Source organism: Folsomia candida, unplaced genomic scaffold (genome assembly GCF_002217175.1).
Source record: "Folsomia candida strain VU population unplaced genomic scaffold, ASM221717v1 Fcan01_Sc004, whole genome shotgun sequence".
Lineage (NCBI taxonomy): Eukaryota > Metazoa > Arthropoda > Collembola > Entomobryomorpha > Isotomidae > Folsomia > Folsomia candida.
The window spans coordinates 1,412,262-1,425,845 of NW_019091196.1; the positions used below are offsets into that span (position 1 = coordinate 1,412,262).

General features: G+C 33.9%; 2 protein-coding genes across 2 annotated transcripts in view; one reads left to right on the forward strand and one right to left on the reverse strand.

Moving 5' to 3' along the window:
- LOC110848261 (Down syndrome cell adhesion molecule-like protein Dscam2) overlaps positions 1-13,584 on the reverse strand; it is a 109,302-nt gene that overhangs the window by 38,311 nt on the left and 57,407 nt on the right. Inside the window, exons 13-19 of the mRNA XM_035851077.1 lie at positions 12,776-12,886; positions 12,281-12,439; positions 10,599-10,750; positions 10,050-10,122; positions 9,897-9,965; positions 7,421-7,540; positions 6,894-7,070 (exon numbers count right to left, since the gene is read on the reverse strand). Of these exons, the coding sequence (XP_035706970.1) occupies positions 6,894-7,070; positions 7,421-7,540; positions 9,897-9,965; positions 10,050-10,122; positions 10,599-10,750; positions 12,281-12,439; positions 12,776-12,886 (861 nt within the window). The remainder of the gene's footprint in view (positions 1-6,893; positions 7,071-7,420; positions 7,541-9,896; positions 9,966-10,049; positions 10,123-10,598; positions 10,751-12,280; positions 12,440-12,775; positions 12,887-13,584) is intronic.
- LOC110848809 lies at positions 114-3,177 on the forward strand. Its single transcript, XM_035851078.1, has 3 exons — positions 114-2,867; positions 2,948-3,011; positions 3,112-3,177. Exon 1 carries the CDS (start codon positions 1,598-1,600, stop codon positions 2,693-2,695), a length of 1,098 nt encoding a protein of 365 aa, XP_035706971.1. The 5' UTR covers positions 114-1,597; the 3' UTR covers positions 2,696-2,867; positions 2,948-3,011; positions 3,112-3,177.

Sequence of the window (13,584 nt, forward strand, 5' to 3'; positions counted from 1 at the left end):
ATTCAAATTCATATTTTTCTTTAAATTTGTATTAATAAAAATTATATGCAGATTTATTGAAAAAAAATCAACAATGTTTAGCAACTAATCCTATCGGCAAACTTTTGTTTGCCGATATTCAATGCACATTCAATCGAAAACTATTCACACAGAACCTAAATGGAGGAAAGAAAATCCAAATGAACTACCACCAGAAATACCGAATAGAATCGCTCGTTCACTAATGCGAAGCATCGGAAACAATGAATTTCAATTCACAAATGAATCAATCTCAAACAGAATAATACATTTTGAAGGCTCAGTGAGATCCAATATTCCGGAGGAGTTGCACTCTTATCAAAAACGTAGACCCTGGAGAAATCAAAGATATCAAAACAAGTCGAGATATTATGCTAACAATGCAAATAAGTCAGCACAGCTCCCAATGAGTCACGGCCAACAAAATAGGCTGCACCAAGATCGGCAAAATCATAATTTTGTCCAGCATCAAGGTCGACGACACTTTGATGAACACAAGCGTTCTCATGCTAAAAATCATGGACAACACAATTCTAACTCATATTTTGTAAAAAATAACAACCCACCACAACAAAGGAGCAAGTTGTCACATTCATCTATAACTTCGCGAGCTAATTTAGAACCACCACTGAATAATACTACCACAAAGTCACCATCAAAAATCTACACAGCGTTCACATGAGATACGGAAGCTACTTTGTACAAGAATAACCCGAAACGGAAAAGGAGTTTTTATAATTTGAATACCATTTTAAAATTTAAGGCAAAGTTGAGCGGAACTCACTACAATAAATTATATAAAGCTTTTAAGAAATTTAAGGAAAGTGAACCCCCACTCTTTAATTTTACTACATTTATTCTCCCTACTTTTGTTCAATTCGTGCTGTCTTTCGGATTAAATTTCTCCAATCCAACAAAACCTAATTTTAAATTAATTGGTGAACATTTTGATGAGGCTTTAAGGAAATTAAGTTGGCATATATATTTTAAACAGAATGGAAAAGAAAGAGAAACAATAACCAGTTTTGACCAATTTTGTATAACATCAAAGAAACGAGTGAATAACAATAAACCAAGTTGTGATTTACAATCTAAAATATTTGTGAACCCGGACATTACATCAGATTTTGTTCAACATGTAAAGTTAAAAAGGAAATTTTCGTATTTAATCCCAAATGACACCATAACAAATTGTAAACAATGGATTCAAGAGCATGATATCGTCATCAAAAATGCAGATAAAAATGCCGGTATATGTATACTTTTGAAACAAGATTATGAAAATGAAATATTAAGGCACCTAAATGATGAATCTACATACACCCCGTCAACCGCAGCCCATTACACGAAAAGCAGAGATGATTTTGAGGACCTTGTAAAGTGTCTAAAAATTCAATTTGATAACGGTACCCAACTTCAACATTTAATAATTCAAAACGACCAACCTTGTAAGTTCTATATATTGCCTAAAGTACATAAAACCTTTGTCAGAATACCACCTGGTAGGCCCATTACAAGTACATGTAATGCATTTAACAGAAATATTAGTGGATTAGTCGACTTAATTTTACAACCAATAATGAATTTAATTCCATCATTAATTCTTGACACTCGACATTTTTTACTATTATTAAATAACCTTACACTGCCTAAAAATAGAAACTTAGTATTACTTACCTATGACATTGAAAGTATGTATACAAATCTTGATGTAAACCTATGTAAAAAACATTGTCTAAATAAGTATCTGAAATTTAAAGGTACATCATCGGTACCGTATAAATTTTCCTCGTATCAATTTCAAAAACTTATGAGTTTATGCTTGGATTACAATTTTAATAAATTTAAAAATCTGTATTTTAAACAAACTAAAGGGATCGCGATGGGAAATGCAGCATCGGTGAGCGTGGCAAATATTACTGCGGAGTGTGAATTGTCGCCACTATTTGATAATTGTGAATATATATTTTTCCATGCTAGATTTGTAGATGATGGTTTCATGATTATTGATTCCACTGATATTATTTATTTCAACGTATGGTGCATGAATATTTTTTCACATAGTAATCTTAAATTTACACTAAACCATAGTACAACCGATATTTGCTTTTTAGATGTTAATGTAAGTTTATCAAACAATAAGCTTTCTACAACTTTATATAAGAAACCAATGTCACGCCCATTATATGCTCACTATCTTTCTAATTTACCTAAACAACTTCTGAATTCATTACCGTATAGTCAAGGATTACGAATTATAAAAATTTGTTCCGAAATTGAGGACAGAGAAACGGAGATTGAAATCATGCTGAATACATTTCATAATCGTTGTTATCCTAATGATTGTATAGATAATACGCGACAAAGATTAGCTCAAATATCAAGACTAGATTTATTAACTAAGTGTAAAAATTTAATTATAGATAATTTAAAATTACACCACCCAGAAATTCTTTGTAATATGAAGGTCAAAACTGAAACTCATGATTCCATTTTACATAGATCGTATGTTGTAATGCCATATTACAAATCTTTACCAACTCTAAATAGTCTCACCATTGAGTTTATTATGAAAGAAAGTGATCGTATATATACACACATGTTGCATACGCTCAATGTTAAAGTAAGTTACAGAAAGATAAACTCACTTACGAGGCAACTATGTAATAATATTTAGTATGTAATATGTATATGTACATATCATCACCAAGGACGCCAACTTCTGCCCAACAAACTACTCCGTCTTTTTACTTTGACATAATCACATGGATTTTTAGTCTTTCCAATTCTAAATAAATACTACTAAATATATTTTTATAAATATTTTTAAGAAAAACTCCCTGTTTCAGGTAAATTTTATTGTATTTGGTAGCGACGTATTATTATTATTACTATTATACATTTTTGCATTTAATTCATATATTTTTAGGGATGAACTTGAACTATTTTATATAGTAGAGATCTTCATTTATTAAATTTACCACTTTGTAAAGGTATCAAGTCATTATATATACATTTTACAATAATTTTACAATAAGTCTACAATAATTTAATTACAATTTTTTGCCATTTTTCACATATGTATGTATGCAGCCTGATGAAAGATTATGAAACCGGTCGCTACTGCAAAATTACTTCAATAAACAAATCTTTCCATTAGTTTGAAGTGCTTTAATTCATTCAAAAAATTTTGTAATTGCAGCAAGTCGAAATTTTTAGGTTTTGACAAAGTTCGTGTCATAACTCATTTTTAGGCATATATTAACGACGTTTACAAATTTTGGAGCAATAATATGTAACATTATATGTATGGTAGATACATATATGTATGGTAGATACATATATGTATGGTAGATACATATATGTATGGTAGATACATATATGTATGGTAGATACATATATGTATGGTAGATACATATATGTATGGTAGATACATATATGTATGGTAGATACATATATGTATGGTAGATACATATAGTGCAACTCACAAGAATTCTTTTGGACATTTTTAAATTCAGTAAATATTGCAATTTCTGTAAATTTTTGAATTCTGTATTTTAAAAATTTTTCTAAATTTTGTAAATTTTACAAATTGGGTATGATGGGTATGATGTTTCTTTAATCAAGACAGCAAGAAGGAGAGAAGAATAAGAAATGCATCTCTTGTGTAAATTTGATCACTCGGATACTTTGACCACTTGAAAGTCGAGTCGGGTTTAGAGTTGTATTTGTACTTGTGCTGGTGCTGATACCCAATGGCATGCCCACTTTGTTTAATACTTGAATTAAGGCGAAATGTAAAAAAAAAACTATAAGGAAAGTATTTTTTGCCCTATTTTTTGGTAAATTTGAAACAAATTTTAATACTTTGAATTCTTAAATACACTTCAACATCATTTGTCAAAAACAAATTTTAGATCTAGATGCTTTTTCTTAGTGAGGCAAATACCTAACAACGAAAAAAATTACTAAGTATGCATTTGACCCACCCCAAAAAAGTGACCATCTGCGATATCTCAGTCATTTCTCAACCGATTTTGATGAAATTTTGCACCGATTATTGTTGCATAATATAGAAATGGGATCTGATCCGACTAAGCGATTACGTGATCTTGACCGGAATTATGGGCAAAAATGTAGCCTTAGAAACACATTTGTAATTATTGCTGGTTACTAGCAAACGTTATCAACAGTTTGATACCCACGAATTGTAGGGCAGTTTATCCCGAAAATTTAAAGCATAAATATATCAAAATCTGTTAAGAATTGGCTTAGTTATTCCAATTTGAAGTTCAGAAATTCCTGCTCGTGCTACGAATCATTGCCATTGACAACGACGCAAGACTAATAAATTGAAAACAAATTACATTCAAAACTGTAAACAGCACAACTAGTCGTTTCTGTAACATGCTTGGTAAACTGCGTGAAATTGTTGTTGTTGGGTTTGCACCTCCAGATCAGGTGTTTAGTAATCTAGGCCGGACATTTTGACCAAAATGATATAAATCGGTTAAGAAATAACGGATTTATTCAATTTTAAACACCCAGCATTTAATAAAATTATTCCGCATCAAACTACTGAAAAGGGGTAGTGCAATGCAGTTATCCAATGGGCAATCTAATTACCCAATTAAAAGTTATAAATAAACAAGGTCCCTAAAAAGGGGAAATCTTAGTGAGGGAGTGCAATCACAACTAATAAATAAAATTAGATTGGAGAATTTTTGCATCACCGCTCTCGGTACCATTTTTACTGGAAGAATTAATCGTTTAAATAGAACACTTGCTCCCTCAAAAGGTTCGATGATTTTGCATAGAGTAGCCAAATTAATATATGAAATTGAAATTTGTATATTTTTTTAAAGAAATACGTAGCTCATAATTATTTAGTCATTATATCTTACATATCTACCTCAGTTAATTTAACCCACTTCTCGTTCACTACACAGTAAAAATGTATTTCTTCCTCAATTTATTCAATAATACTAACAATTCATGCATATGCAAAGAAAAATTTATACTGTATCCAGTAAAAATGGTACCGAGAGCGGTGATGCAAAAATTCTCCAATCTAATTTTATTTATTAGTTGTGATTGCACTCCCTCACTAAGACTTCCCCTTTTTAGGGACCTTGTTTATGATCTAAATTGCATCGACGAATTGCACATATAACAACAATCGGCTTTTGGCACGTAAGTTATCCAATTTAAGTGAAAAATTCAAAATGTGTAAACGAATGGATTTCCGTGAATATTTTTGAAAGGAACGAAGTTGGTTGGTAAAACAATCTAGGATCGTTTTTCGCGATGTAGCATTGCTAACGGTTTACTACAGCATGGTAACAATAATTTCTAGGAGGTTCAAACTTGTCACCCCGTTTTGATAAATTTCTTACCCAAATTTGAGTTTCTCTGATGTTTTTGTTATCATTTGGTGACAAATTTTTTCCATGTCTACACGATTTTATTACCAACTTATTTTTAGTGTAGGTAACAAATGTTTAAAAGGTACTTCTGCCATGGTTGAAAAACTACATTTACTAAACATTTCATGCCCATCCTACAATTCTACTCTACTCGTTGTTACGTAACTCGCATAAATAGGTGGACTTAACCGTGTACACATATCAACTACAATTTCATTACATTGAGCTCTCCTCAAGTGCAAAACTTTGCTCTGAAGAAAAGAAAGTCTTTAACAAAACAAACTTTCTCCGGAAAGAAAATATCGTCAGTAGTTTAAAGCAGTAAATGGGAATGAAAGTCAGATTTCTAAGGAAAAGTAGAAAATAAGTGAAAATGATTCTTTTTTTCGGTTTCTCTTTAAAAAGCGGCCAAACAAGACGTGGAAAATTTAAAAAAGGCAGGTTTCTTTTGATTTAAACGTTAGAAAAGAATTTTGAAATTTAAAAAAAGAAGTGGAAAATTATAAATAAAAGTAGTAAATATTTTTTAAAAAAAACAAAGGCGAGAGTTAAAAAAGAGACTTTCTTTTGAATATCTTGTTTTTAGCTAAAGCAGCAGTAGGAAATTTTTAAAAATGCGGAAATTTTAAAAAGAGGGCTTTCTGTATAGAGCAACATAAATAAATTCCAAGATAAGTCATTGTTTTTAACGACGTTTATCTGCAAACCAAAGTAAACTTTCTGCCTTCATTGTTCCCAGATTAGAAGGACCACACACGCACTCAAGCCCCTCGTGGGATTAGACTTTCTCTAAATACTTTTGGTCTTAACTTTCACCTACTCGACTTTCCCCAACTTTCTCCCTCTCTCTTCATGCCGTCATCTAATTAATCCGGGTAATTAATTAATTAGAGACAGACTTGTTTCCGGGTGGTGGACTTTCTCCGACCCGGGAGAGGAGGAAAGTGAAAGCAGGGACACAGAGTGGTTCATGGTCATTTTGGTGAAAGACAAATTGGCAAAAATTCATTTTCGCCAATGTGGTAAAAAATATCATGAATGTAACACTTGACGAAATTAACGTCTCACTTGGCAAAAACGTAAAATTTCTAAAATTATATTTAGCGAAACATAAATTTTGCGCTAATTTCGTGTCAAATCACTTAAAATTTAAATAAATTCTTATTATTTTATTAGCTAATTTTAGCTAATAACTTATAATAATTTTTAAATTATTTTCGATGAAAGGTGATTTAAAAACATTTGGTCAAATGTATTGCAAAATGATTGAATTTTGTTTTCGCCAAATGTAATTATTTCATGGTGAAAGTTTTTCTCCAAAAACGTTTTCGCCAAACCGACCGTCTTCACAGGGAGCAACCCACCAGCAGGTTATGTATTGTCATTGTCGCATTATGCAAATTAGGGTAAACATGACACTCAAAAGTAAAGTCGACAAGATCCACTAACCGTTCACTTTGAGGAAGATGACTTTGGAGAGGCCGGAGCCCACGTCGTTTCTCGCCTCGCACAGATAATTCCCCTCGTCCGATTTTCGGACTTGGTCGAACCTGATGGTCCCGTTGGCGAAGGGGGACGAGCTTCCGGTGGGGGAAAGGATGTCCTTGTAGTCGCCCGGCTGCATGCCTGGTGAGGGAGAGATAAGAAAACGAGAAAGAGCTATTAAAGAGAAAAATGGAGAAAATGATCTAGAAGTTTGGTAAGGTTTAGTAATTATTATTTGTTGTAAAGTTGTATTACCGTTTGATGAAAGTTTTTTTTGTGAGAGAATGAGCGACCAAATTGATAACAAACTATTGCCAATGGTTTACACAAAACGATAAAATTACATACTAAAGAACAGTAATAAAGTAAAATTGGTGAAAACAAGAAATCAAATTTACAATCAAATTTATACACAAGTTTGTAATAAAATGGGCAACTCAAATTATTTTTTTTTTAAATTTGGGTTTTGGCACTATGAATGCATAACTTACCAGTGGCCCTTTTCCAGGTGATTGAGGGGGTGGGATGACCCTCGGCTCGGCACTGAAGTGAAAGCGAGTGTCCCGCCGATACGTTGACGTCTCTCGGCTCCAAAATCCACTTCGGCGGAACTGCAAAATTATCAACCATTAATGATCCCTAATTTCAACTAATTGCCCATTTCTGGGTAGTCTCGGATCATAGAACACAAAATTGGGGTCAACTGACTTAATTATCATGGCATGGATCATCTTTACGATATTACTGCTTCATCCATAATGTCCATATTTTTTGCATAGCGCAAAATATGTACGAGGGTTTTTGAATACTAAATAGTTTCCTGGAATTTAGCCAAAATTCTGCACTTTTCATACAAAAATGTTACATCTCTTATGCAAATTTTTTGATTATTATATAGCTTGAAACGTCTGTATTTCTAACGAGTTCCGAAATTAAGCATCATTTATACAAAAACAATACAGAATTTCGAAAAATTTTCGCAAATTTGTCTTCCAAGTTGGTATTACGCAGTTTGAAACATTTCTTTATTTCTAACAAGTTAAACATTTTTTTGCAAAATTCTCTCATTTCCAAAAAACAAGTTTTACAAGCATGATGTGAAATAATTTAAATATTATGCAATTCTTCTATTTTTCAACGTTTGTGTGTGCAATTCTTTCTCATTTTCACAAATTAGTTCATCACTCATGTGAAATGATGTATTATGCAATTCTCTTAACTTTTCTGCATTCATAGTTCTCCTGCTTTTTTAAACATGTTTTTGGAAAACTCTTTCCCATATGCCCAAACTAGGTTTTCAATCATGCTGCATTATGCAACTCCTTCTACTTTTTTCACTTTTCTGCATTCATAATTTTTTGCATGGATTCGCAAACTCTGCAAACTCATTAACAACCTTGTCTCCTCCAACTTTTCCGTCAGACAACTAGGCCGACTTTCACTCACTGACTTTCTTGACCCGACTTTCCCTAAAATTTGACCACCAGCCGAAACTTCATTTTCCATCGAGATGAACTTTCTCCGTCCGCTGCCCACAAGGAGACAAAGACGGATAGCAAATCGAACCAGCTGGGTTCGCGGAGAGGAAGTTGAGTCGCTATTACGCCGCTTAGTGAGAAATGAAGTTGGTATTTTTCCCCTCGAAAGTAAACGCGTGTCATTAATCTTCTCCCAGAAAAACCCATCTCATCTCGCAATCCACTCCACAAACGCATCGCTTGACTCGCTGCTCCCATCTCCCACCCAACTGGACAGCGGAATGCGGCAAGGTTTGCAAAAAATATGGGACAAAATTGTTATTGTCTGTGTGAAAAGTTTTGATAATTAGTGCGGAGAAAAAATGGACAATTCATATGCCGAATTTATATGCCGAATTTATATGCCGATTAACAAATACAAAGTTACAGAGTATATTTAACACCTTCTTAAGATATCCTCCTTAACCATTGGTTGGAAAAAGTTAAGTACAATAAGCGCAATAATATGTCCAAAAACGGGCAATATTTTAAAAACCAAAGAACACGCAAAATTTACATACACCCCAAAAAAATCCTAGAACTCAATAAATCCAACAATAATCTCATCAAAATTAAACAATTTTACCCCTCATGAGACCCTACCATCTTGCGAACCCTGTGCCACTCAAGTGGTCAATCTAGAACTCTTTCGGAGTCCAACTTTCTCCCAGCTTTCTCCGACTTCCTCATTTCGCTCCCTCATCTCTCCCGATACCCGGGGAACGCACTGCTCAACCCCGAAAACACATTATGGCATTTGGCAGAGGAAATAATGGGACGATTAATTCCCTCTTCGGCCTCCTCCCACAGCCACCAACGCGACCACATCGTAAGAGATTCGCGGCCAGAAAACCATCCATCCGTCCATCCAACCACCAATTCTTTCCCCTTTTAACGAGATAAAGAAGTCCCGGAAGCTCGATTTAGCACGACGTGACACATTTTTTACGTATTTATTACCCACTTCAGACATGCTTCGTGACGAGGAGGAATTTTTTTTCGGAGAAGAATGCCATCATCGAAAATTATTCAAAATTCAAAATGTCTAATTTTATGGGATGAGGTGGCACAAGACATGTTGAAATTATGTAAAATTGGGGATAAATTATTCATCTGGATTTAGGGGAATGTCTGTAAACTGTGCAATTTTAGTAAAATTTTGGTAAATTTTATTGAAAAAACATTAGTAAATTTTCGACAATTTTGTTATAAATGAACTTATTTTGAACTGATCAACTTGTACGCAAAAAGCTATTTTTTAAAAACCTACAGATACAATTCAACTTTAGAAATTCTACAGAAATCACAAACGTCGTTGTGATCTGTCAAATTGTTATTTTGAAAATTTTAATCATTTTGCCACTTACAAGCAAAGACCACTTTTGGAATAGGTAATCCAATTTAAAATTTAGGCTTCAAAAATTGGATAAATTTAAAATTATTTACTTACTTTGTACAGTAAGCTCTGAAGAATAGTGTTCTCGTCCCGCTGAATTTTCCGCGATGCAGGTGTATTTCCCTAAATTAGGAAAGTTTAATAAAATATTTTTTACTCCAAGTTTTACTAATTAATCAATTAATTAAATGAATTCGTGTCACGCACCGTTATGCACGGAAGAAAGGGAGTCGATCACCAAAGTTGAGGAATACTCGTCCGGAACTCGAATCATAATGCCCTGTGAGAGTAGGGGCAAATTAACTTAAAATTATTACACGAGGTATTGACAGGTAGATAAGCACGATGACAATTAAGATAAGACCACCAACCAACTAACTAGGTACATATGTGGACAAAGTTACTCCGTGCGAATATTTGTGTCGTGATTGCAAGCAAATTGCGAAAAGGGTAACTTTAAAAAAAATTAGATCTTCTTCTCCTAACGCCATTGGTCAAAATAAGAATTATTACATTTTCGGGGACTATTTGTATCATTTGAAAGTCGATTTAGTAAATTATACAAAAATAAGTTATTGTAATTGAGTTTCCTTCCAGATAGGGTACGTAGGAAAAAATAATCTGAAATGGATTTCATACTTAATTTCTGTGCATTTTTTAACAAAATTTTTCATAAATTCTGTCCAACTTATGTTTCTTACTCCTAAATTTCTCAAATTTTTCATGAATTTTGCCTTCACAAATTTTGCAACTCACATTGGCCACTCCTCCCGAGATTGGTTTCCCGTCGAATTCCCAAACAAGATCGATGGGTCGATCGCCCTCGAGCAGTTGGCAGGAAACCGCCGCCCGCATCCCTTCCCGCAAAACCGTGTTCATAAACTGGAACGGCATCAGCTTCGGCGGAACTGGGGACACAAATTTGGTGGGGATGTAAATCCAACCGTGATCACCACCAATTTCGAGGAAGACGACATTTTATGGGGCACTTTGTATCATGAAAAATTTATGTCGTAGTAAAATTTATGGGATAAATGAAACCATGTGAAATATTTGAGTGGCATGGAGAAGATCAAATTTTGTCACAAATTGGCCATCAAAAAGATATCTTGTCTAAATTTAGGAGAAGAAAGTTTGATGAAATTGGGCCGTTTAATAAAGCTAAACTTTTGCATGGAAAATGAAAACCTGGATGCAAAATGTATCCATCTACTACAGAATTTAAAAACACTGAGGCAATTCACGCTATCCTGGGTAACTTTGTAAAATCCGGAAACCAACAAGCTCTTACAAATATTTCGGAGGAAAATGAGCTCCCAAATTTTTACAAACTTACCCAGATCAAGGGCGTCTTATTATTTTGTGTTACAAATGTTGCAGATTTTATAAAGTGACATAGGACTTGAATTGCGTTAGTTTGTCAAGGGACGTAAACGGCTTTAACTTGTAAGATATTAGGTTTTACTACATTAAATTGTGAAAATTAAAATTATTGATAGACCCTTTGACTTGGATAAGTTTTCAAGATTTTGTAATTTTAGGGAATAATGCTTCATCAAATTTAATCGGTCATCGTTTCCCGTGAATTATACCCAAACTAAAGTTGATGGATCTTAGGAGGGGAGCTTGCGAGGTTGATAATAACAGATCCTGATGCCCTTTGGATATGTGGTGGGGTCTCATGAGTGTACTAAAACCCTGAAGTGGTTTGACTCCATGGCCACATTTGCGCCCGCCACACCCACTCAAAAATTCCCAAAAAAACGCTTTCACTCCAGTTTCCACGCACTCAAAGCCCCGCCAAAAATCCAATTTTACTCGGATTTTGAAATTTCTTTCACTATTACACTCCCACATAGTTGCTTTCTTCAATACAATATCAAACTCAATATTTTCGAAATTTTTAGTATTTTAAAAATTTATAATTCTGAATGAGCATTGTTGTAGTAATCAACAACGCAAATTATGCCTGCGAAATAATCATCAACAAAAAAATCTGTACAAAAGCAACTATACTAAGATCTTGAAAATTCAAATTGTTCAGAGTTTAACTCCTTGAATTGGACTAATTTCAAGATTTCGCAATTTTAGGGACGAATCCTGAATAAAAATTAGTCAATTCCCACATATGTTTTTACTTCCACGTACCTAACGTCTAAAAAAACTAATTACATTTTGTAACAAAATCAAGTCTGGTATTATACTTTGTCAAGAATACGATCTTTCACCCGTATCTTTGTAACGCGATAAATTGTGTAAATTTTATAAAATTGGGTGACACAAGTTAGCAAAAAAATTGTAATCTGATTTTTCTTCTTAATTCAAGTCCACATTTGTGTAAATTTTTACGGATTTTACAAAAACCATAGTGAATTGATTTTGCATAATTAACAAGAATTTATGCAAATTCCGATTTTACTAAATTACGCGAAACTAACCGACAACGCGGAGGTGAATGTCTCTGGAGGAAATTTGTCCTTGTCGGCCTTTCGCGTGGCAGGTGAGAATCCCTTCGTCCGTTTTCTGAAGGTGCTCCAAAATCAGCGTTCCGTTCGGGTAGACGCGCTGCATTCTCGTCACGGGGAGAAGACTCCCGCCTAAAGCATGCGAAAAGTTAAATAATTCACGGGTATTCTTTACGAGTCACTTTTCAAAATTTTTTAGAAAACTAAATTCGTGTTTCGTTTCCTGCGGGTTTGCTACGCTTCTTGATTTTCTAAGCAAGAAACGCAAGAAATGCTGGGTGGAAATTTATAAAACATTTCCTTCAATGTATCGTAAATATGCCGTTTTAGGAAACTTTAGAATTATACTTGTTGTTAATATTTACAGATCCTGGGTGATATCCTCCAAAATTATTTTAGACATCGATATCGTTAAACATGAAGTTAGGCTTGTCTGCAAACCGTATCATCTTATTAGTTCTAAATTACCTCTCTCCCAAGAAATGCTCTCGATGGGATATCCTGAGACGGGGCACTGGATTTGCAAATTCTTCCCAGCCACGCCCTTTATCGGCGGAACGGGTCGGACAAATGGTGGCCCTTTGGGAGCAATTATGGAATTAAAAATATTACAAATTTAGTCAAAACTTTGAAACTTTTATCACACACAATTGATAGCAGCCCAAGTTTGATTTTGGGGGCAAATAATCGTTACGAACGCGGCGATACCTTATTTTGTTCAAATTTAGACAATGGTTCCCTTAAATGTCCCATAATTTAGGCGAAACTACTTTCTCCAGAAGAAATAACACCATATTTTCACAACCACAAAATTACTCCTATTTTTTATTACTTTCTCCTCGATCGGGATAAAAATAAATTGAGCGATGCAATAAAATAAACTGGTTTATACACAAGTGAGATAAATCGCCCGAAAAAAACCGCGTTACGGACAAAAACTAAAATAAAACATGGGGAAGTTGAAGTTGAGGAAACATTTAATGAAATGCGACACAAGAAGAGAAAAGAAAGTCAAAGTCGAGTATTCAACTTTCTCGGGGTTTCTTTTCCCTGGTCGCACACACTAAATAAATCTGGGGCAAAAATTTGAATTTTGAGGTAAATAAATTATGACTACGCTAGTTTTCTAGTAAGTACTCTTTTACCGATTGATAATATATTATCAATTCAGTAAAAGAACTTGTCATGGACGAATTATACTAATAAATTACTCGGTACTTGAGAGGAATCGTATCACTCATAAATTAACTACCAATGTAACTTTGTAAAACCCGTAA

What these genes read in the sequence shown, in the direction of transcription:
- LOC110848809 (XM_035851078.1), top strand. Translation starts at nt 1,598, where the DNA reads ATGAATTTAATTCCATCATTAATTCTTGACACTCGACATTTTTTACTA.